This window comes from Cotesia glomerata, linkage group LG9 (assembly GCF_020080835.1).
Source record: "Cotesia glomerata isolate CgM1 linkage group LG9, MPM_Cglom_v2.3, whole genome shotgun sequence".
Taxonomy (NCBI): domain Eukaryota; kingdom Metazoa; phylum Arthropoda; class Insecta; order Hymenoptera; family Braconidae; genus Cotesia; species Cotesia glomerata.
In genome coordinates, this window is record NC_058166.1 from 5,603,336 (window position 1) to 5,629,116 (window position 25,781).

The 25,781-nt window shown below is 33.3% G+C and overlaps 1 protein-coding gene across 1 annotated transcript; it reads left to right on the forward strand.

The window, feature by feature from the left end:
- Nucleotides 1–7,676: 7,676 nt before the first annotated feature.
- LOC123271742 lies at nucleotides 7,677–24,751 on the forward strand. The gene is made up of 4 exons (XM_044738139.1): nucleotides 7,677–8,042; nucleotides 8,129–8,191; nucleotides 8,261–8,313; nucleotides 24,621–24,751. The coding sequence occupies exons 1-4, from the start codon at nucleotides 7,864–7,866 to the stop codon at nucleotides 24,749–24,751; spliced, it is 426 nt and encodes a 141-aa protein (XP_044594074.1). The 5' UTR covers nucleotides 7,677–7,863.
- The last annotated feature ends 1,030 nt before the right edge of the window (nucleotides 24,752–25,781 follow it).

Genomic DNA, 25,781 nt, shown 5'->3' on the forward strand with positions numbered 1-25,781 from the left:
CTCATCATCCATTTGCTCTTCATCGACCTGCATCAAATTTGGATTAAAATCCATAATGCTGCTGCAATAAAAATATGATTAGAATAAGAATTCTAACTCGTAGTAAATAAGATGTGATTTAAAAAAAAATTGTTCACCCAAAATTTAATAGAATATTATTCAAATATCATTTTCATGAATTCAAGGAATTGTATTCATTGAATTTTTATAATTCTTAGATTTTCGTAATACTTTAGCGAAATTTGAAAAACAGAATGTTTAAAGTTAGGAGGAAAAAATTATTATTATTATTATTATTATTATTATTATTATTATTATTATTATTATTTTATTAAATGCTCAGGGGGGTTGTCCCCGGAGTCCGATTCTCCGAGGGCCCAGCCTGAGCTCCATCCATTACTGCTGTACCACTCCGCACAACAAGGCGGTTAGTGATCACAGCAGGCCAAAGTCATTTTCCTAAGTAGACGGAGGGAACCTAGTATGACAGCCTTCTGCATCCTGACCGCCAAGAATTCAGCTTTTGATGAGCAAGCTGGAACTCTGGCAAGTGAGGATACAAAAGACTGTTTCATCCCTCCGAGGACGCCAACAATCAAGACGACGAGCTTGACACGGTAACCTGGGTAAAGTTTGCCAATTTCAAACAGGAGATCCTGATATATCTGTCTTTTGTGCTCTTCTTTGGCTGAGATGTTGTATTCAGCCGGGGCCGAGAACTCAATGACATAAATGTCACGAGTAGCCTTGTCGAAGAGCACAATATCAGGTTTGTTGTGATCTATCCGCCGAGTTGTTGCAAACGGCATGTTCCAATAAATTTTGCAACTGTCATTCTCAAGAACGTGGGGAATATCTCCTGGCAGATAAGGCAGCACCGGTGTCACGTCAATACCGTAGCGGTGACGAAGATAGTAGTACAGTACTCTCAGGGCAGCATTGTGACGCTGGATGTATGCACCTCTCGCCAGCACAGGACATGCTGACAAAATGTGCATAAGCGTCTCCGGATGTAGTTTACACGCCCTGCAGGTCGTGTCCGGGAGCTGCACCTGGAGCACCTTGCTACGGTACTCTAGAGTGTTAATGACACCATCTTGGCAAGCAAATATGAACCCTTCAGTCTCGGACATCAGGCCAGCTGACTTTAAGAAGGAAAACGTCAGCTGGGTGGACAAGCCATGATCACGCACGTGTTTGAAGAACACGCTGTGCATAGACTTGTCCATCAGTTTGCCCAGGAGTAGTTTTTCCTCGGCGTTCCTGATGGCGCTCTTGAATTCCTCCTTTCGGAGTTCCATAAGAGCGTTTATTTCTCCAAGACCAAGGGTTCTTGCCGCATATATTGCTGCCTTATATAAGAACGACCCCTTATGCGCATTCTCATGTTTATGAACAATTTGCATAAGAAAGTCATCCTCATCTGCAGTGAAATTGACAACTTCGTGTGTTAAACCCAGGACTAAACGATCGTGAAGCCGCTCCAAGCTCTGCAAACCTCTCCCACCGATCAACCGGGAGAGGTATAATCTGGCGACTGATGAATTGGGGTGCATGCTCCGGTTCATGTTGATAGTCTTACGGGTTCTGATGTCGAGATCTCGCAGATCCTTTCGGGCCCATTTTAAGACACCGAAAGAGTATAGTAAGACTGGGACAGCGAGCGTGTTAGTAGCGGAGACTTTATTTTGCCGGAAAGTTCGGAGGACCAAATTTTCCGGAGTCTCCTAACATACTCGCTACGGAGAGTTGCTTGGACTTCGGAGACCGCATGCATGCGGTGCTCTTCCATTCCTAGATATCTATACAACTCTCCGGCGTCTAATTGTCTTAAAACGCTCCCATCTACCAACTCGACATCATCACCCGTAACAGAGCACTTACCCCTCGCCAGATGTACGACCGCACACTTGTCCAACCCAAAAGACATTCCGGCATCCCGCGTGTACTCTGCTACGATGTTAAGGGCCGCCTGTAGATGATCTTCATCAGCACTATACAGCTTCAGGTCATCCATATAAAGCAGATGGGTAATCGAGTATTTTTGATCACCCGGAGGCCCCACAGAGTACCCACGAGTTTTACGGAGAGCAACAGATATAGGCAGCAGTGAGATGCAAAACAGCAGAGGGCTTAAGGAATCACCTTGGAAGACCCCTCGTTTGTACTCTACAACTCCGGTTATGTGCAATGCGTTTCCACTTCCAATGTGAAAACGCGTTCGCCAGAGCTGCATTGTACGCCGAATGCATTCCACTATTTCAGGATTGACCCCCAGGCATTTGAGGAGATATAAAATCAACTCATGAGAAGTTGAGTCAAATGCCTTGCGATAGTCGATCCAGGCCATTGACAGGTTGCGTTGATAGTAGATCGCATCTTGTGTGACACATCGATCAACTATCAAGTTCTCTTTGCAACTTGACAGGCCTCTTTTGCTGCCACGCTGTTCATATATCTGTTGCCATACAGGTTCTATCTCCTGCAAAATACGGTTGTTTAAAATTTTTGTAAAAATTTTATAAACCGCATTCAAGTAGGTGATAGGCCTGTAATTCTTTGGGTCAGACAAGTCACCTTTTTTTGGTATCAGTACGGTTCACCCTTCCACGAGCCAGTCTGGAATCGGTTCGTCAGCTCTAATGTACGATGTAAATATACGGGCCAGATGGAGGTGGGTAGAAGTAAACTTCTTCCACCAAAAGACATTTATGCCATCTGGTCCCGGGGCAGCCCAATTTTTGCTGCCATTTAGAGCTGAACGAACTTCATTCACACTGACTGCAGGGCTCTCTTCATCAGCATTCTGTCTACGGTGTTCCCGACAGAATGCTTTAAAGTCGTCCAGAGCTGGAGTATTGGCGTTCACGTTTGGTTGATCTCCATACAACTCAGTCCAAAAGCTTCCACCCGCTCAGGTGTTGGATAATTCCCGGTAACATCGGTCTTTGGTGTCAGAAAGCGTGAAGGGCTGGATCGAAACAACGAGTTGTCGACCAACCGCTTCAGCCTTTTCTCTAGTGACTTTTTGGCAGTCACTAGAGCCCGCAATTTATTGAGAGACTCTTCCTTGATGACAAGAAGAGTACTCTTATTCAGTGTGTGATGACGCCACCGAAGTTCAGCAGCAATGCGCCGAATTCGGGGCGTGTATGCTCTTTGAGTTGTTTCAAACTCAATCACACACTGAATGCGGGAGACCTGTTTCCGGGATCTGTCAATTTTGAGTCCAAGTTGTGAGATGCGCTGTCTCAACCTTGCCTCGATCGAGAGACAATGTCTCTCTCTCGGAAAAGCCGAAACTGCTGCACCATACACAACCTGGCTCACAGTGAGCAGGGTGGAATCCTCCAGGATGTTTGCACGGAGATCTTCATTTACCGCTTCTAGCTGTTGTTGGGAGTAAGTTATCTTTTTAGATGTACTTACTTGCCGTCTTATAAAGGGATTGTTGTCATCCAAGGAGGAACGGCGTCGCTCTTGGTGTAATTGCGCCGGAAAGGAAAGTCTATTAGACTGCCTTCTATCCGGCACAAGCGATCTTCTATTACGCCGAAGATAAGCGGCATAATTACGCAGGTGTTTAGGCGTAAAATGCTCTAGCTCCGGATGCATATCACTCCAAAGAGTGTGCATCCGGGCCATATAACCGCTCACCCCCGGCTCGCTACGTTGGTAGCACACCAAGAGGTCGACTCGTAGTTCCTCCGTCCACTTAAAGAAAGTCCTTAAAGCGCCAGGGTCGTCATCGTTCATCGGGTCCGGCGTGCTCCTCCCACCTAATGAATGGTCCTCATCCGAAAAGGACCGGTTGTGGGGAGCACTTCTGAGATTACGTCTTGTTGTAACTCAGTATTTCAATGCAGTGGGTAGTTGGCCCACTGCATCGGCTACGTCGTTCGCCTACAGACCTGGTGTTATGGTCTGCGTTTCCCGCGATGCGCCGCTTGGAGGCCACGTAGCAAGCACCGCTTATTATTATTATTATTATTATTATTATTATTATTATTATATATCAATAAATCTAAATTAACTTGGAAGCTTCAAGTTACTTTGTTTAAAACAATCTTGAAATACTTATTAGAAAACTGAGATTTATAATGGTAGGGTTAGAATTGTCTAACCATAATCAATTTTGTTAAGAGTACAATTTATCTGATTGTTTAAAATAAAAATTTATTGAATAATGTTAATGAATGTATATATTTTTATTGTATGTGAATAAATAAAATCAATCGAAAATTTTTTATTACTAATCTTTTTAAAATTTTATTAAACTAAATTCTTATTTATTGTTCAAAAATATTAGTGTCTGCAATAATACTTACAATTTTATTTAAGAAAAAATGTTGATTTTTAATTATCTCTTAATTAATGAAATCTTTCTTCGTACAAGAACTAAAATCTAGTCGTCTTATCAGAATACAGTCAGCAGTTGATTTGAGAATGTAATCTTATGAGAATCAATGTATTTAATGAGAATCACTCTATACTGGAAGATATAAATTATGTTATGTTCAAGTGGAAAGTTTTCAGCCCATGAATACCCTCAAAATCACAAATTCTAAAATTTCTATTTAATTTTTAATGAAATAATTTGATTCCTCGCATAATTAAAGTTTTAAGATTAATGAGAAAAATATAACGCAATATTATTTCAGCTAATAATGAATTGAAATAAGTAACTATTACGTATAGTTTTATTGCAATATCGCGTGAAAATTTTTCCCAAATTAATATATACAATTCATTTAAACAATTCTATAATTAAAATCTGTATACTATAAATTAAAATTAAAATGTTGTTTTAGAAATTTATGAATACTATTTGAAAGAAAATAAACGTTTTACTGAAGAAGAAGAGGCGGAGGAAGCAAATAATTATGAAGATTATATTAGAGGTAAAATATGTGATTTACGACGACCACGAACATCATCTAAAAACAAAAGTATGTTGTCTGCTCTTTTTTATTTTAATTCTTCAAAATAAAATTTTTGATGATTTTTATATAGATGTAGAAAAGTTAACATTTCCATTTATATCATCTTTTATAGAAAAGGATAATGAAACTCAATCTAGCAGCCGTGGCAGCGGCAACGGCAGCGACAGCGGCGGCGGCGGCAGCGGCAGCGGCAACGGCAGCTGCAGCGACGACAGTGAAGAAGAACCGTCAAACCAAAAAAAAGATAATACAACTCCGTGTTTAAAACAGTTTAATACTTAATTCTAAAAAAAACTTTTAATTTCTTTAAATTTAACTTATGTTAACTCTCATAATAACTTTAAACTTTATATATTGACTTAATCAAAACTTACTTTTTATTCTATATAATTACTGTCAGTTGAAGTTCACTGCTTTGAAGAACATTTAAATATTATTCTCAACTAAAAATATATGAATTTATATTCTATTTGTCGCTGGTTACTCTAGTATAAACCTACTGCTACCATGATATTTTACTTGGAAATTTCCAGCTAAATATCATTAAATCTACGATTTTATTTTATCTAGGCATTCTGTTTAGTATTATACGAATTTAAGATACTTGATACTTATTTACAAATAAAAACAAATAGGATTTGTTTAGTCCATCAGCTGGATACTCCAAATGAAAACTACTGCTAAAATGGCGTTTTACCTGCGAACTTCCAGCTACAGACTATTAAATCTAAAATAATATTTGATCTGGACATTCAGTTTTAATCCATATTGCATGTAGATGGTTTCTAGAGTTATTTACAGATAAAAACAGATAGAATTAATTTAGTCCTTCAACTGGATACTCCAATAGAAAACTACTGCTAAAATGACGTTTTACCTGCGAACTTCCAGCTACAAATTATTAAATCTAAGATAATATTTGATCTGGACATTCAGTTTTAATTCATATTGTATTTAAGTAGTTTCTAGAGTTATTTACAGATAAAAAAAGATAAAATCAGTTTAGTCCTTCAACTGGATACTTCAATAGAAAACTACTGCGAAAATGGCGTTTTATCTGCGATCTTTCAGCTACAGACTATTAAATATAAGATAATATTTGATCCGGATATTCAGTTTTATTCCACATTATATGTAGGTGGTTTCTAAAGTTATTTCCACATAAAAACAGATAGAATTAGTTTAGTCTTTCAACTGGATACTCCAATAGAAAACTACTGCTAAAATGACGTTTTACCTGCGAACTTCCAGCTAAATACCGTAAGATTTCTTATCATGTTTGATCTGGACATTCGATTTGATTCCATATTTTTTCAATATAGTCTTAATAGTTATTTACAAATAAAAACGTGTAAAATGAAACTTTTTCATGAGGCTGGATAATCCAATATAAACACGTACTGCTACTATTGTATTACTAACGGTTATTCCGAATGAATAACTATTAAAAACAATGTTAATTTAATCTGGATTCACAATTAAGTTCCTTACAACGGTGAATCTTGTTAATCCCGAATCCTGATTGGATATGCCAGTAGAATACTACTGTTGCCTTAACGCTATGTATGTGAATATGCTCATACAAACTACTAGGTTAAGTAAATTATTGTAAATCCAAATAAATTCCCTATAACAGATAAATTACAACAAACTTTATCGGAATTTTTCAGTTATTAACTTGCATGAGTATGTATATGGATTTGCAGCGACAAATACACATCAGGTTCCCATACGCTTTTTTTTTTATTGGAATCTATGGGATTATTTCAACGGGGTATTGTTGTAATTACTCTTCCGACTGTCTACATGGTAACAAAAAAGTAAAGTAACATTAGGTAAATTAACCAAGTAGCAATCTTTGTAGTAGTTACATTGTAAATGTCCTTAAATACTGTTAGTACCACCTATAGTTACTTTCGCTATGTATATGCCAAAATGTGTAAACACCCGAATGTAGCATGAAATTTGATGACACTTGAATTTGTCACTTTTACAGCTACAATTTGCGTGAAAATTGATTCAGAAAATACAGAAGTATATTAAAAAATAGCATTGATTTATTTATTTATCCGAATAGTTATTGACAGCATCATTGCACATAATAAATATTTTCGTTATTTAATAAATGGAAAATTGCAGTCCTTACAATATTAGTGATTACGTATACTTGTCAAAACTAATAACTTGTGAATAAAATAAATACAATTTAGAATTTGAAAAATTCATACTTATGCTCGAGTTATATTTTAGGAATTTCTAAATAATTAAGTTATTTGGTATTTTTATATCTTTATAAAATTGTCCATTGAAATAGTGGTCAAATTTAATAATCATTATATTACACTGAGAAAAAAGTATTTTGATAATCAAAATACCAAGTATTTTGATTATCAGAATATAAGTCAGTTTAAGACCTATACTCTGCACAGTAAACTATAATATATGCGCTATCACTGCCATCGACGTTTTAACACTAACAGTCAGTTTATTTGATTTATGCACTGGTAAAAATAGAATTCAACTAATATTTACTATATTAGCTTGAAAAGAATTTATTATTACACTTTCGATTTTAATTTTAATTTGTTTTGTTAGCTTTATAAGTCAATTGATTTGTGCCAGTAAAGTGAGGTTATAAACATTTAATAGTCTGTTATATTGGTATACTGATAATCAGTATACCTAGGTATTTTGATAATCAGTATACCTAGGTATTTTGATAATCAGTATACGTATTGTGATAATCAAAATACCACGTATTCTTAGTAGCACAATACCAAGTATTCTGATTATCAAAAAAAATATCCTTAGTAGCAAAATACTTTTTTCTCCGTGTAACGTATATTAAATTACGTATGATACGTTCAAAAAATTATTGCGAGCTATTATAGTGAGTTTTAGATTGCTGATAAAAAATACCATGAATGGTGATAAAAATAATAAAACGGATTGTCCTCCACATTTTGGTATTGACCAAAGGAATCATGCTCAAAGTTTATTAGCTAGTATTAATGATCTTGAGGATCGGCTGAATCAAGCTCGTCAAGCATACCAAATATTATATGGTGACACTTATCAGGGTAAAAATTATGATAATATGTAAGTAATAGTAATTTTACTTCAAATTTCTGACGTTTGTCATACTTTTATTATTGTGAATACAATTTGTTTTCCCATTTTTACAGGTACAAGAATAAAAACCTTAAGCGGAAAAGAGCTGGTTGTAAGCAAAAATTGCGAGATATTATGTATGTAATATTTCTTAATTTTAATTAATTTTAATTGAAGTCATTTCTTTATTGTTTTACATTTTTTAGCTTCTGGAAAGGAGAATATCTAAAGGCCGTAAAGGAAAATCCGAACAAAAACAGTTTCACTGTAAAAAAGTCGCGCCAAGTCCACGTTCATAAGACTATTAGGAAAAAAAAATTTTTTTTTTTTCTTTAAAAAAAGATACAAAATAAAAAAATTAAAAAATCCAAGTAACCGATATGATTGTTTTTGATTTTCGGAAATTAAAAAAAATTTTATTGTAAAATTAAAAATTAACAAAAAAATTTTAGAACGTATTGGGTGTGCGTGGTTGCAAAATATTTTGCTTTTAATGAAATTCGTAAAATCTATTTACTAGGACTTTAAAAAATTGAAATAGACAATGACGCACACCAAGTACGTTCTAAAATTTTTAATTTTAAATTTACAATAAAATTTTTTTAATTTCCGAAAATCAAAACAATCATATCGGTTACTTGGATTTTTTAATTTTTTATTTTGTATCTTTGTAAAGAAAAAAAAAAAAATTTTTTTTCCTAATAGTCTTATGAACGTGGACTTGGCGCGACTTTTTTACAGTGAAACTGTTTTTGTTCGGATTTTAGTATTTTTTGTAATTATAATGAAAATTTACAATCGGTACCAACATAAATCTCGTGTTGACTGCATTTTTTACTGCAAACTATCCCCTTGAAGCTACAGTTTATGTAGATGTAATTCCAGTGCACCCTGGCGGCCGTAAATGTAAGCTGTGAATTACTTTTTCTAACTGTAGTTACTTATCTATAGGAGGATTACTACACATTTTTATTTTATCTAGTCTGTGGCGCTGACCTTTCTCCATAAAAAAAAAGTCAGGATCGAAATTTGTGAGCGAGCTATAGTATGTGCTGATAAAATTTAATAATTTCAAGTAAATAAATTGTTATAAGTGAATATAATTAATTAATACGGTGAAGTAAATTATGAATTACTGTTATGATAAACAAATTGGATAAAAATTAGGAAAACGGTTGACCCTGAAGGCCATCCCTGCAACTTCCCGCTAATTCCATACTTAGGCGCTTGAAATTGCACCAATGACGTTTTTGAGCTCTTCGAGCTCAAAAATCTGATGGAGATTTGATAAGACACTATTTTTTGAATTTTTAAACCACAATAACTTTTGAATGAATAAACCGATTGTCACGCGCTGGCAGCATTCGACGCAGAACTAGGAATTTCGGAGTTATTCCGAAAAAACACTTTTCGGTTTTCGTTCACGATATCTCTCGAACGAATCAACCGATTTTGACCCGACTAGTGGCGATCGACGTGGTTTTAAGGTTAAGAGCTGATTAGTTTTGGAGTTGAACCATCAAGCCGTTTAAAAGTTATTCCAAAAACCACATTTAAAAAATTTTTTTTTTCAGTTTTTCGAAGGTTTCTCAAAATCTATTGATCTGAATCGGTCCAAATAGTTTTCAAAATCTAAATTTGGTCAAGCCCTTTCGAATGTCACCAACCGCGATGAAATCGGTCAAGCCGTTCAAAAGTTATAAGCGGTTCACATACTTTCACACACACACACACACACACACACACACACACACACACACACACACACACACACACACACACACACACACACACACACACACACACACACACACACACACACACACACACACACACACACACACACACACACACACACACACACACACACACACACACACACACACACACACACACACACACACACACACACATATATATATATATATATATATATATATATATATATATATATATATATATATATATATATATATATATATATATATATATATATATATATATATATATATATATATATATATATACATATAGACACAGTGACAACATCGCGAGGGTAGTCAGGGAAGCTTCCTATGAACTTAAAACGTCGAGATCTGATGAAAACTCGATTTTTCAAAACAGGGTGAAAACAATAACTTCTAATTTTTGAAAATCTTCGATTTTGTTAGTGGGAAGTTAAAAATGTCGCAGTGATTTTAAAAAAACACTTGTTTTCAAATCTTTTATTGACGATATCTTTTGAACTAATTAACCGATTTCTACGTTTTTGGCGGCAATCGACGCGGTTTTTTAAGCTCTATAAATTATGCTATGTCATCAAAAGTGATCCGAGAAGAAATGACGAAGTTATGTGAAAAAAACACTTTTTTCGGTTTTCGGTTTTCTTTCGTTCACGCTATCTCTCGAACGAATCAACCGATTTTGATCGGGTTGACGCCGATCGGCGTGGTTTTCAAGCTTAAGGGCGAATTAGTTTTTGAAGTTGATCGATAGAGCCGTTTAAAAGATATTCCAAAAACTACTTTCAAAAATGATTTTTTCTTATTTTTTAAGATTTTTCAAGATTTCTTAAAATCTATCGGTCCGAATCGGTTCAAATTCTCAGGAAATCTAAGTTCAGCGTAGCCCTTTCGAATGGCACCAACCGCGATGAAATCGGTTCAACCGTTCAAAAGTTATAAGCGAGTCACATAGTCACACACACACACACACACACACACACACACACACACACACACACACACACACACACACACACACACACACACACACACACACACACACACACACACACACACACACACACACACACACACACACACACACATACAGACATAGTGACAACATCGCGGGGGTAGTCAGGGAAGCTTCCTGTGACCTTCAAACGTCGAGATCTGATGAAAACTCGATTTTTGCCAAACGGGGTAAAACAATAACTTCCCGATTTTTGAAAATCTGAGATTTTTAACGGGAAGTTAAAAAGTACCGTAGAATTAAATAAAATTTCGCAGCCTCAAAAAACCGTTCTGCTTACAGTAAACACAGTCGGTAGTCTGGCGCTCCGTTTACAACGGATTTGAACGGAACTTGGCGCCAGATTCTACCGAATCTGTGGATCAACAGAGTAATAAGTTCATTGTTTTCAAGTAAATATATGACTTTCTTCGTATGGAATTGGATTTAAATTATTCTTAAGAAAATAATAAAGAAATTAATAAATCTAAAGTTTTAATATTTTTCTTATCATATATTGGAACAATATATCATATATTGGACAAGAATAAAAAATCCCACAAAAACAGTTTCACTGTAAAATGTCGCGCCAAGTACACGTCCAACTATTGTAACAGAGGCAATGATAACCTCTTTTTTGCAAAAAAAAAAAAAAAAAAAAATATGTCCTTTACAAAAAAATATGAAATCCTACAAAAAACAGTTTCACTGTAAAATGTCGCGCCAAGTACACGTCCAACTATTGTAACAAAGACAATGATAACCTCATTTTTGCAAAAATAAAAAAATCTGATCTTTACAAAAAAATGTGAAATAAAAAAAAACCAAGTACACAAAACTTTGATTAAAAAAAAAAACACTCATTAAAAATGGTGAAAATTGAAAAAAAAATTGGTGTAGTTTATTTATAAAAAAACGAAAGAAAAATTTGCACTTTATAAAAAAATATAAAATAAAAAAAAACTAAGTAACCGCTGTGATTTTCAATAATTGCAAAATTTTTATGGCAAATTTAACAATTGAAAACAATTTTTTAAACGTACTTGGCACGCGTCATTGACTACCCCCAATTTTTTCCGATGCATTGTGAATGACTTCACAATATCACTAAGATAATTTATTAATGTCAATTATTAATGTCAACTATCAGTTTGAGAAGTTTGTGTTGTTCAAGCATGCATCAATGTTATATTTTTCAAAAACAATTTAATAAGCATCTAAGGTAAAGTACCTAATAGTTGCTCAGGAACCAGTACTTGCCCACTCTGTGTGTGTTTTATATCTATATTTAAAAATGCAGTTATACAAATACAAAGAGTGGGAAGGTACTTGTTCCTGAGCAGCTACTGGGTACTTTACATTACTGATTATCAAATCCTTTGCTTTTTTCTTGATTCAATCGAAATGCCAGAAAACGTCATATTTATATGAGTATAAATCTAATCTAATCCGTGAAAAAATCGGAACGAGCTTGAATTTTGATTCTAATAGATGTGATTAAAAATATCAAAATAATCATTAGTGAAGTCAACAACGGTGTAGAAGGAGTGTAACAATTGTTGTTCATAAACTGCTTTTCATCACCAAGTTTCTGGCGCTACATCAGCTATGAAAAAATTGGGGGTAGTCAATGACGCGCGCCAAGTACATTTAAAAAATTGTTTTCAATTGTTAAATTTGCCACAAAAACTTTGCAATTATTTAAAATCACAGCGGTTACTTAGTTTTTTTTTTATTTTATATTTTTTTATAAAGTGCAAATTTTTCTTTCGTTTTTTTATAAATAAACTACACCAATTTTTTTTTCAATTTTCACCATTTTTAATGAGTGTTTTTTTTTAATCAAAGTTTTGTGTACTTGGTTTTTTTTTATTTCACATTTTTTTGTAAAGATCAGATTTTTTTATTTTTGCAAAAATGAGGTTATCATTATGTCTCTGTTACAATAGTTGGACGTGTACTTGGCGCGACATTTTACAGTGAAACTGTTTTTTGTAGGATTTCATTTATTCAAATATCCATTCGGACAACTTTCATTTGTAGCGATCATCATGTTTACAAATGTTTATTTATACACAACTTTAAAAATACTAATGATCATAAGGTCGTTTATTCATAAAATCATTTCTACATTTATTCATTACGATTATTTATCCGCAATTTCTTTTGTTCAAATAGTTATAATAGTTTTTTTACATCCGGATCTATCTTTTTAAATACATAAGTTCATTAAGTGAATGTATCATTTATTTTTTTATACACTTGTATTATTAATCATTTATTCAAATGATATTTTTTATTAACTCGTAAATTTATAAATTTTCATTTATAGTAATGTTTTTTTTTTTTTTTTTTTTTTTTAATTGTTTCCAGATGTACAGTTATTTTAATAACTCTGTTACATTTTACAAATTGTTTATATCCTCAACCTGTATTTCCTGCTTTATTATCGAATTTCCTGCTTTTATTTTTGCGGCTGTGGTCCGACTTGTGCTTTCTGTACCGTATTTACCCTGCACCTTGCCTCTCAGGCTGTTGGAACAGAATCATGGGGAAACCACAGAGAAAACCCATGATAGTACAGTCATTTATAGTAATGTTCATTTTTCCATTTATACTTTTGGAATTGAAATCAAATAAACATATTATTAGTTGTACGTATTTTCAAAAATAGGGAATTTTATTTGTTCAGTTGGTCATGTGAACAACTGTAAAATCGTACAGATGATCTAGTTTACATAGAATCATTTGTATTTATATACAATTATACGTAAATTTTTCTGTGCTTTTATTCATTTATATTCATCAGCATTTTTACAAACTTTCATATTTATTTGGACAAATTTTCATAAATTCAAACTTTCATCAAAGCAACACGAGTAGGCATAAATTATTGTCTCTTATTGTATTACTCCAAAATTCACTCGCAATAATAAACTGTTATTTTGCTTTAAGTTCTTAGAAATTCACTAGATGGCAGCATTTTCGCTTGCTCGGTCCATCATTTAACAAACGGTCCTGTAACCGTCCGATGACTAAAAAAAAATGTCAATGACGGGACCGCTCGCATCTCTAGTGGCTATCATGGTATAGATCCGCCAAGTTACCATCACCATTACGATGATGATTATCTGGAGTCAGCATAATTTTCTACAGAATCGATTGATAGTATGTATTTGTCAGTCAGTGTTTTACCATTTGTCGGTAAGTAACCATGAATAACTCAAACATTTCGCTCGGTTGCTTATCACGTGACTGTAAATTTTTCTCAATAGTTACGTCAGAGTTCGCTAGTAATGTACACGATGCGTACATAATTTCAGTGATTTTAGATTTAGAGACAGTTTGGCCAGAATGCAAACTTATAATTCTTGGATTATTATTGCTATTGGGTTGTACCATGACCCCCTTTTATACTGAGTTGCACATGCAACGGTACTAACCAACCGTAAAAACATCGGTCTGAAAAGACCCGTGTGGAACAACTTGGACACACAATTGATTCGGTCCGCAGGAAATGCGCATTCCTCTGGCATTATCCGATGTTAACCTTCTCTCTCACTCAGGCGACGTCGTCATGTCCACACGTTCGCCCAATCCTTACATCTCCCCCCTTTGATGCCAATAATGCACCGAGGGCGCGCCTTTCGTTGTTTTGTGAAATCAAGGACACGTCCAGAAATATCCACTTTTCGATGGATGAAGATAATTATGTGATGCAAACAGTTGTTACTTATCAAACAATCAAATTTATTGCTGCTTGAATAATAATAATAACATCAATAATAATAATATTCTTTATTATTTATCATTATCACTTAATACAACATACTTTTAATGCAACATACCGCGTTCCACGTTATTATATCTGTAATTCCTAATTCTCTTGAACACAACATTAATATTTAATTATAGTAATTACTTGTGGTATTACTCCTAAGATTTTGATCTATGATAACTATTTATCTCTAGGTGAACTAACAAATTCACTCAATCTCAATGAGTGTAGATATTTTTAAAATTAGCGAATGTCTGTCATAATATTTTCGAAATAATTTTAATAATTATTTTATGCATTATATTTTAAAAATATGACAGTAACAATTTAAATTAGTTGAGTGAATATAAGCTTGAGTTGTACGAGCACAAACTCTTTATTGGTGTGTATTCGCGTGAAAATCAATATTTGGCGTCACTGGGTTATGATAACACAGCCTGCCTGTCGGGAATATACTGTCTATATTGGTGCGCTTTTAGGTGACGCGACAAACATATTGCATTAATATGCACGCATAAGTTGTGTCACGCTACCAGTTTGCATTGTGATCAAATTTTTACTAATCTCTATAATATAAATGATAACATTTTATTCAAAACTGTAAATATGTTTAAATCGGAACAGAGATTACTTTAATTTAACATATTTTTATTTTATTAAAATTTTTATTAATATTACAAAAAATAAACATTTATGTAACTATATTATGAATTGTGACGAAATCAGTTGCCACTTGTTAATATCATGTATCATAACTATTTTTATTTTTCGTTCATTGTAACTGATGGTGAATTTACATAAATTTAAACTTAAATAGAAAATAAACTAGATGTGTATTGTAAATAATCTTTTTAATAAATAAATATTTATAACATAACATACGTTAAATTTATATATTCTTGATGAAAGTAAGTGTATTAAATATTAATTGCATTTTTTTCTATTGATTGAAAAATTTTTTTGACTTAAAAGTTTTTCATATTTACGAGAAATATTATTTTAATATTTTATTATAGACTAAAAGGAGGATCGATGCGGCGGGTGAGAGATACCGCGCTTCTTATACCTCTAATGTATATAATAAATAAGTACTTTGTGAATAGTGATGTAGCATGCAGCGAAAATCAATTTTTTCTTTGTGTGTAAAATCTTAAAATAATGAATTTTTAATTCAAGCTTGTTGGTCAGTCATGTTGTTTCGCAGAAATACTAAGCTGGGTGTAAAGATCTTTTCATAATAAATTATTATATCAATAACCATAATGGTAAAATTTTTTTATTATTTTCAAGAGCTTAGAAAAATTTATGAAAGAAAAAACCATAAAATTACATGAAGTATTATCATACCGATAAGACGGAAATCATACAAAACTTTATTTAAAATGAAATGAAGTTCTTATTACTGTTTTTAAGTTGACAAGAGAAACAGAAATACTCATTACGATTAGAATAGAAGTATAAATTTAAACTTCGGGAAATGCTAAAAACTTTAGTCGAAATTGAGTTATTGAAAATTAGCAGCTCAGCATAGTTAGTTTATCACTTCACAACTGAATTCTATACACATGATCTTTTGACAAGAATCACTAATTCAATGTCAATAATGAAAATCTATATAGAGAATATAATTTTGGAAAATTTTAAGTTGAAAGAGAAAAACAGATTGTTTGATTAAATTTATTATACCGAGACACGAGTCAAAGACAGTTCGTATGAAAGCGAGACAGAAAGAGAGAGTGAAAGAGAAAGATTATATCACAAGACTGGAGCTTCATTGTTGTGATTAATATATTTCTTTCTTTGTTCTTTTATTTCTTGTTTAGAAATAATTTTTCATTTATTTTCAAGAATAGTGCTCTGGTCCTCATGATTGATACCAATTGTATCTGCGTACAGCAAAAAAAATAGTGTAAAATTTTGTGTTAAAATACTGCTATAAAGAATGCCATAAAGTAAACGACCTAACACAATTGAGGAGTTAATAATAACACAAAATAAGTGTTAACTGAAATTTAAATTTTTTCACTAATTATTTTTGATACGATTTCTGATTAAAAAGAGAATTTAAATAAATAATTTGATGGAAAGAGACTCACGTTGTTTATTTGAGAATAAGTTTTGTACATATTTTCATTCATGTCAACCAGTTAACGAAAATAAATCAAGTACAAAAAATTTTTATTTTGTTTTAAGGTAGTAGTCTGAAAACTTGGGTTCAAAAAATCGAAAATTTTTTTTTTGCTTAATTTGAAAGTACAATGTCTTGAGAATATACTGTGAAAATTTCAGACAGAAATTCGAAATATTTCGAGAGTTATAACGAGTTTCCTAGAGCGCCTCGGAGTCCAACCTTTAAGGTCGACCGGCAGCTGCAACCGCTTGGACCCTTCTATTGTTTGCGCGCATTTTTAGAAGCTTCTGAAGAAAAATCTAAAAAAACGAAGAAAAATTATAAAGAAAAAAAAGAAGTTACAGCGAAGAAAAGAGTAACTCCGAAAAAAAGGACGACACAAAAAAAAACAAGAACACCAAAGAAGGATACCATTGATACCAAGAGCACCAAAGCTACCAAAAGTCTGACACTAACTAATAAATTATTGATCAAACTTAGTACTTATTATGGCTTAGCTATTATGAGAAATGAAGACTCTGTTGAAAATATAAGAAAAGCTATATGGGCAACTTATTATCATTTGATATCAACTAATGAAGAGCCCCAGCATTCTTAATGCCCAGAGGGTTCCGATTCCTGGTGCAAGTATCAAAAATTTAAATCTGAAGGTCATGAAGATACGTTTGTTCATCCACCTGCTTTCGATAAAATCACCCTGACCACCCACGTGCATTTTTTTTAAGGTTCCAACTTCGAGTGACAATAATAATAGTAATAAACTATTAAATTTTTTCAAATAAAATTTTTTTTATATTTTCAATATGTAAATAAAAACACTCTAAATATTCAAGATAATTCATTTTTATTTTCCTATAAAAAACCACCCTCCAAAGAAGTCATGAAAATAGGCATAAGTTACCAGACTACTACCTTAATTTAATTTTATATTATTTTAAAAGCACAAAAAATAATAAATCGTCTGACATTTATCACTTTTCGTTTATCATAATGAATATGACCCAAATAAATCTTTTTATTTGAATAAAAATAATTATGTGGAAATTCGAGATCATATAATGGATTTATAATGCATTAATTACTATGAGCTTCAATGTAGTGTGTGTTAATACTGATTATTTAAGTTTTGGTAATTGGAAACTAGCTTTGCAAATTCATAAAAATAAACACTTTTGATAAAAAAAATTTTATTTTTACAATACTTTAATATCTTAAATAAATATGAGTAATCTCACTGCGACTATTAATATAGCGCTTTGTCGCGTAAACCAAAGAAAGAACGCGTCAATACACTACCTATATGTGTTGCTATTGACAATTTACTACTAAATTTATGTTAATTTTTGTGTAACACACCAATAGTGTAACAAATAACTAAATAACACATTTTTTATGTTAAAAAATGAGTAACACAAAAAAAGCGTCAATTTAACACAAAAAAATCACTAGAATTATTTCTAACATCGACCATATTCAACACTAATACAAAAAACTTTTTACTATGTCAAGATTTACTGAGTTCAAAAGTATTTTAAATGAATCTCATATATTTCTTAGTCTTTCTAACTGAAAGAATTACGAGTAGCAATCTTTAGAACCTTCAACGCATGGTGTTTTATATACATAAATCTCCAAGATTTGACGCCGTTATTTGAATTATTATTTTAATAATTAAAAGGGGGAAAGGGATATAATTATAATTATGTTGATAATAATTATCGAACATTTCCCCAGAAAAAATTTTCTGATGCGGCCGTGTGTGGCCAATTCTTATATGTGACCATATCAAACTACATGTGAGATTTAAAAAATAATTTATTATAACATGTATTTATTTAACAAATAGTATATTACACACCTGTGGCAAGAAAATGAGAAATGTCTCAGAACACATATATGTTGCCCGAGGCGAAGCCGAGGTCGACATATATGTGGTCTGAGATATTTATTATTTTCCTGCCATAGGTTTGTATACTATTTTTCTGTCCGACAGAGGCGGAAAGCGGCAATTTCGTTTAGCGCAGCGGGCCGAAAGTTGCCACTTTCCGCCTGGAGGGCAGAAAAATTTTTAATAGCAACTGCGTGGCCGAGTGGAGTCCAGTAAAGGAGGGATGTAAGTCCCACGTGTCTAGGCCGGAAGGCTGACGCGTAAGTTCCAAATAAAAAAAAAAAAAAAACAAAAATTTTTAAATTAATTATAGCCTAGATGTAATGTAGTCTATGTCACCTGGAGATAATGTAATTTAAACAAACAAACAGACAATCAAATTTGATCTCTTTATAATATTAGTATAGATTATTTTTAATTCAAATTTTTAACTTCCCGCTAAGAAAATCGAAGATTTTCAAAAATCGGGAAGTTATTGGTTTTACCCTGTTTTGCAAAAATTGAGTTTTCATCAGATCTCGACGTTTGAAGGTCACAGGAAGCTTTCCCGAGTAAAAATGAAATTATTATTTTTTACGGAAAAATAATAAATTTCGTTCGACCGCCGCACCACCGCTGCACGACCACCGTTTGGCGGACTATTACGCCGCACGCTAAAAATTTACTCCCCCTAGCATCACCGCACCACCGCTGCACCACCGCCGCACCAATGCTAAGTCATACCTACAATTTCACAAAAATGGTATCATAATTAATTTCACGCAATAATTAATTAATAAATAATGCGACTAGAAATCTTAATGTAAGACCTATTGATCAACCTCCTTTTAATCAAATGCATAATATTCAAAAAAAAAATTTTTAAATCAGGCCAAAGCACCGCGAAATTATTGATTTTTTTAGTCGTATTGTTGATGTAGATTTTTAATTTCGTCCTCGGGTTGCACAGAAATGGCATGCCTATCGAAATACTCTGAAAGAATTTTAAAAATTGAACTGTGATGGGATTCGAACCTGGATCGTCTGCATGGAAGCCTTGAACATTGCCAACTGCCCTGCAAGCCATAGTTAACTAAAAAAATTTAGTTTAGCTATTTGAATGATCAACAAATATTTTATTTCAATGTATATACCACCAAACAGCGGTATGGTGCGGCGGTGGTGCGGCGGTCGAACGAAATTTATTATTTTTTCGTAAAAAATAATTTTTGTTGCCCTCCGGGCGGAAAGTGGCAACTTTCGTCCCGCTGCGCTAAACTAAATTGCCGCTTTCCGCCTTCGTCGGACAAAAAAATAGTATACACTCCTCGGGAAGTAAATAAGAAAGCCTCAGATCACATGTTTGTTGACCTCGGCTTCGCCTCGGCCAACAATTACATGTGATCTGAGACATTTCTTACTTTACTTCCCTAGGTGTGTAATATACTATTATTTTTACTCGGGTGCGTTACAGCTGTGGTGCGGCGGTGGTGCAGCGGTGGTGCGGCGAATAGAAATTTATTTACTTGTCACGGCGCTGGTGCGGCGGTAGTGCGGTGAATAGATAAATTCTTTACTTGTCACGGCGGTGGTGCGGCGGTGATGCGGCACTTGTAAAATAATTAAAATTGTCACGGCTGTAGTCCAGCAGTGGTGCGGCGCTTAAAAAGCCGTGCAGCGGTGGTGCTTTGTCTGTGTGTGTGTGTGTGTGTGTGTGTGTGTGTGTGTGTGTGTGTGTGTGTGTGTGTGTGTGTGTGTGTGTGTGTGTGTGTGTGTGTGTGTGTGTGTGTGTGTGTGTGTGTGTGTGTGTGTGAGTGTGTGTGTGTGTGTGTGTGTGTGTAAGTATGTAAACTTCCTATAACTTTTGAACGGTTAGACCGATTTCATCGCGGTTGGTGCCATTCGAAAGGGCTTGGCCAAACTTGGATTTTGAATACCATTTGGACCGATGGATTTCGAAAAATCTAAAAAAAACTGTAAAAAAAATTTTTTTCAAAAGTGGTTTTTTTGAAATAACTTTCATACCGCTCTACCAATCAACTCCAAAAACTACTCAGCTCTTAACCTTGAAAAACCACGTCGATTGCCGCTAATCCGGTCAAAATCGGTTAATTCGTTTGAGAGATATCGTGCAGGAAAGAAAACCCAAAAAAGTGTTTTTTCGGAATTACTCCGAAATTTCTTGTTTGATCAATTCAAACTTAAAGATTATTTATGAGGCTTAAAAAACTGCGCTGAATGCCGTCAATCCCAAAATATCGGTTCATGTATTCAAAAGTTATTGCGGTTTGAAAACTTAAAAAATAGTGTTTTATCAAACTTCTATTAGGCTTTTGAGCTCGAAGAGCTCAAAAGCGGCATAAGTGCAATTTTAAGCATCCAGGTATGGAATTAGCAGGAAGTTGCAGGGATGGCCTTCAGGGTCAACCGTTTCCCTAATTTTTATTTTAAAATTGACGGTTTTAAGTTTTGATATAACGGCGAAAATATTAGGCTTAGAAAAAAAAGTAGGAGTGTGCGAATAATCGAATTTACGAATTGTTCGCCTCGAATTCGAATCGAATATTCGAACTATTTAAATTACATATATGTACGCTTTAAGAATTTTAAAACCTAACCCATCCTAATTCGCCCAAATACGGACGCAGAAAGATCTAACGTTGAAAATTATAAATTAACTCTTTGAGATTTTTAAAACCTGATTCACACAAATTCGCCGAAATTCGCTCGAATTCAGACGCAGAAGGATCTAACGTTGAAAATTATAAATGAACTCTTTGAACACTTATAGAAAATTACTACCAAATTTGGAGTCTGTAGGAACTACAGTGTGAAACTTAAAAATCTCATTGTTAATGCCCACCCCCGCAATCCCCTGTGGGATGAAATATCGTAAAATTGGTTCATAAATAATTTTTACAGCACTTATAGAAAACTCCTATCAAATTTGGAGTCTGTAGGAGCTATAGTTTAAAAAATAAAAATTTTCATTGTTAATGCCGACCCCCACACCCCCTTTTGAGGTGATTTATCGTAAAATTCGTTCATAAACTATTTCTACATCTCTTACAGAAGATTCCTATCAAATTTGGAGTCGACAGGAGCTATATTTCAAAAACGGGAATTTTTCATTGTTAACGCCCCCGCAAACCCCTTTCGGGGAGGAATTTCTTAAAATCCGTTCTTAATTTACTTCTGCATCGCAAAAGTAATATTTCTACCAAATTTCAAGTTTCTAGGTCTGATGGTTCCTGAGATTTCGTGATGAGTGACTATATAGATAGGAATTTCTTATAATAATATAGATGAGCTAAAGATGAATGTTAAATAAGCTCCCCAGGAGTGCAAGAAAAAAATTGTTCTATTTCTATAAGAACACTTCAAACTTTACTCTCTTATTAGAAGACGATTCAGCGATCATACGCCCTCCGTCGGAATTTCTCAGCACTACCTAACGTGACCAGTTTATAAATCAATCCCTACATGCGTAAATCAGGGCATACCAAAAATTGTACATGGACATAGATCATATCTGGCAACATAAAATTTTCTATCATGGACATATATAGTAGGGAGTCCGTTATTTCCCAAATTGATTTTTTTCTCACTGCCCCCTGGATTTTTAGTTCTTGACCTAAAAAAAAAATATCTTACATAAATAAGCTCTTAATTACCAAATTAAACCGTGCCCAAATCGAGTTACATTTCCCATTTAAATAACATGGGAATTTGGAATTTTTTGGAATTAATTTTTTTCCTTTGAAAAAAATGCTACTACGACTATGATCGATGCATATTCTGATGGAAAATTAAATGCTTTACAAAAAAGTTCTCTTATAATTTTTCGATAAAATCAATCCTTTAAAAATTATTTGTGGTTTGAGTTGTGTATATAGTTATTTTCATAGTTTTTTAGTTTTGCTATGAAGTTTCATGTATTATAGTCATTTATTTCATCTATAAATGTTTCAAAAATTTTATCAAAAAGATTAACAGTTACAGTAACGTTAACAATGCGATGTATCGAATACATTCTTAATAGTATTGCCATTAATATGTATTTTTTCTGTCTTTATTTTTTAAGCAATTTTTAGTCGCATTTTTAGAGTGCTGATGAAATCAAATTTTACAAGCCAGGTGCATTTTACCATGCACGATAGATGTCAAAAGCAATTTATTCGCTGAAAATATATATTTTTCAAGACATTTTCAAGTTAGATCTTGAAACGTAATAAAATCTTTTGGAGATTTGTTCATTCATACACGGATAAAAAATTTAACTTGACTCAAGATCAAGAATCTTGAACCAAGAACACCATTTTGAAGAAAATGACACTCTTGAGTCAACAAGAAAAATTTTTAAATCAAGAAAATTTTCTTGAACCAAGAAATATATCTTGACTTGAGAATTTTTCCCCTCGACAAGAAATTCTTTTTCTTCTAAAAGGTGTTCTTGGTTCAAAATTATTGCTCTTGAGTCAAGTTAAATTTTTTATTAGTTTAGTATTCATTTATGTTTCATTTTTGTTTGTGGCACCTCTTGCAGCATCAGTTCCATACCACGATTTAAATTATATCAAGACTGTGTATCAATACAAGACGACTGATAAAAAAATTTTCTTAGCCAGTATTGCCCAAATTCAAAAACTATCTGTGGTATTTAACTGGTAAAAAAACTGCTTTGGCTTTTTTTGATCCAAATAAATCACTTCACGTAAAACGAAAAATGATTAAGGTAGTTGGGTCCTGCAAGGCATATTTCAAGAAAGTTATAAAATTTTTTTTTGAAAGATAAATATCTTAATAATTCACCATCAAAATTTTAAATCAATTCATCAGACCGTTTCTGAGTAGTTAATTTTCGAAATTTCATAATTTACACGCAGAAGTATAGAGAGATGGTAAAGTTAGTATGAAATCTTCCGTACCACTCGAGTGATGCAAATAATTTTATACTAACTTCACTATCTCTCTATACCTCTGCGTGTAAATAATGCTATTTCGAAAATTGATCACTCAAAAACGGTGTGGTGAATTGATCTGAAATTTTGGTGGTGAATTATTAATATATTTATCTTTCGATAAAAAAAAATTTCATAATTTTCTTGAAATATGCCTTGCAGAATTCAACTATCTTGAAGCGTTAAAATGTGATGAAAATTTCGATTTTAATTTCCCCTAAACGCTATATAGTTAATTTAGATAATAAAATTATCAATTTACAAAAAAAGATATTGATTTTCTTATTAAATAAATTAATTTTCATTAATTCAAATTCGATTAAATTTTTTGTTCGATTCAACATAAAAAAACATTTCCTAGAGATTAACTTTGAGACATGGGTTACCAATAACGATTGTTTGGAAAGATTAGACATCGTTACTAATTTACAATTGTAACTATTATAACGGGGTTTTGCCTGACCCGGGGATTTACCAAGCCAGGCTCACCTTTTATATTGGAAATTTTTGGCTTACTAAAAAAAATAATTATTATTAAAAAAAGGGCGCCAGGAGAATGATCTCCAATTAATTACTACTGCGACTTCAGCTAGCTCTTACCTCTTCCTCAGGGTGGCGGGCCATGCTGAAATACTCGTCGTTAAAAAATAGGACAGCAAACGAAACGAAAATTCTTAAAATTACTCGAAATAAATTCAGAAGAATTTAACAGAAAAAAATAACAATTTATTTAACAAAATATACGTCGGAGGTCGATATTAACTTTTAACAAAATTATTAAAACGTCGTAACTTAACGTTTTTCTTAATTTTAAATCAAATTTAAAACGTCGTCACCTCAATTTTATTTCTCACACTCGCATTCATAGATCGGCAATCACACTATGTAATAACAGCATTACAAAAAAATAATCGTAAAGCGTTGAATCCTCGCGTATTATCTTCGCGTCGTCCTCATCGTAGCAGCTCGGAAAAGCTTCATGTGGTCGACTCGATAAATAAATTATTTAAAAAAAAAAATAAATACTTCAATACAATTTATCAATTAATTTCAAGTGAACAAAATCGCGACAATACTTCGAAATTAACTTTAGGTTGCGGAGCGCGCAAAAGCGCGTCCGAATTCGTCAACAGTCCAGCCTCGAATCTTCTTCCTCATAGAGAAGTATCCGCTTCTTCCTTCGTTGAAGTTGGCGGCGCTAGTCTTCATTTCCATTGGAATTGATCCCCGTCGATAGTTGATCTAGGTCCGTATAACAGTCAACAGACCTCCACGACAGTCTTTAGTCACCTCTGCTCCTGCAGTACTGACTAACCAATTGTCATCGATGGTGATCGTCGTATTGGAACGTGCGGCAATGCAGCGTCGATTGTCCTCAGACCTTTCGGGTGCTTACGCCGCTCGGTGCCTCGCTCGCTTCGGTACTCGCTTATTATCGTCGTAGCTCTATCCTTGTCACTCCAATGCATAGCCTCGTACTCGCTCTGACTCCCTCTGTCTTCGTTACTCGTCCAGCGTTACGTATTTATACAAAATAATTCATAAAAATTAGTAAAATTTTCATTCATTCACACATAACATTCACGACGTTGGATTCGAGCCTGGAAGGCTATAATACCCCAAGTATTGGGCGTCGAATAAAAATCTACCACGTTACACTATGAAGCCGAAAGAGCGCTTTGATTAATTCAAGATACATCAACATTTTAACTCATGAAAAAGAATAAAAATAATATTTAGTGCAAATTATTCATAAAAACAAAAATACTTATCATAATGCGACTAAAAATTGCTTAACAAATAAATGTGAATAGAGACAGAAAAAATACATATTTGCGGCAATACTACTAAGAATGTATTCGATACATCGCATTGTTAACGTTACTGTAACTGTTGATCTTTTTGATAAAATTTTTGAAACATTTATAGATGAAATAAATGACTATATAACACATGAAACTTCATAGCAAAACTGAAAAACTATGATAATAACTATACACACAACTTAAACCACAAATAACTTTTAAAGGATTGATTTTATCGAAAAATTATAAGAGAACTTTTTATAAAGCATTCAATTTTCCATTAGAATATGCATAGATTATAATCGTAATGACATTTTTTTCGAAGAAAAAAAAATTAATTGCAAAAAGTTCCAGATTTCGATGTTATTTAAATGGGAAATGTAAGTCGATTTCGGCACGGTTTAATTTGTTAATTAAGAGCTTATTTGTGAAAGATATTATTTTTCAGG

What these genes read in the sequence shown, in the direction of transcription:
- LOC123271742 (XM_044738139.1), top strand. Translation starts at nt 7,864, where the DNA reads ATGAATGGTGATAAAAATAATAAAACGGATTGTCCTCCACATTTTGGT. An exon ending in CAAAAATTGCGAGATATTAT is followed by an intron (nt 8,192 to 8,260) that starts GTATGTAATATT and finishes TACATTTTTTAG; the next exon opens with CTTCTGGAAAGGAGAATATC. An exon ending in GGAAAATCCGAACAAAAACA is followed by an intron (nt 8,314 to 24,620) that starts GTTTCACTGTAA and finishes AATTAACTTTAG; the next exon opens with GTTGCGGAGCGCGCAAAAGC.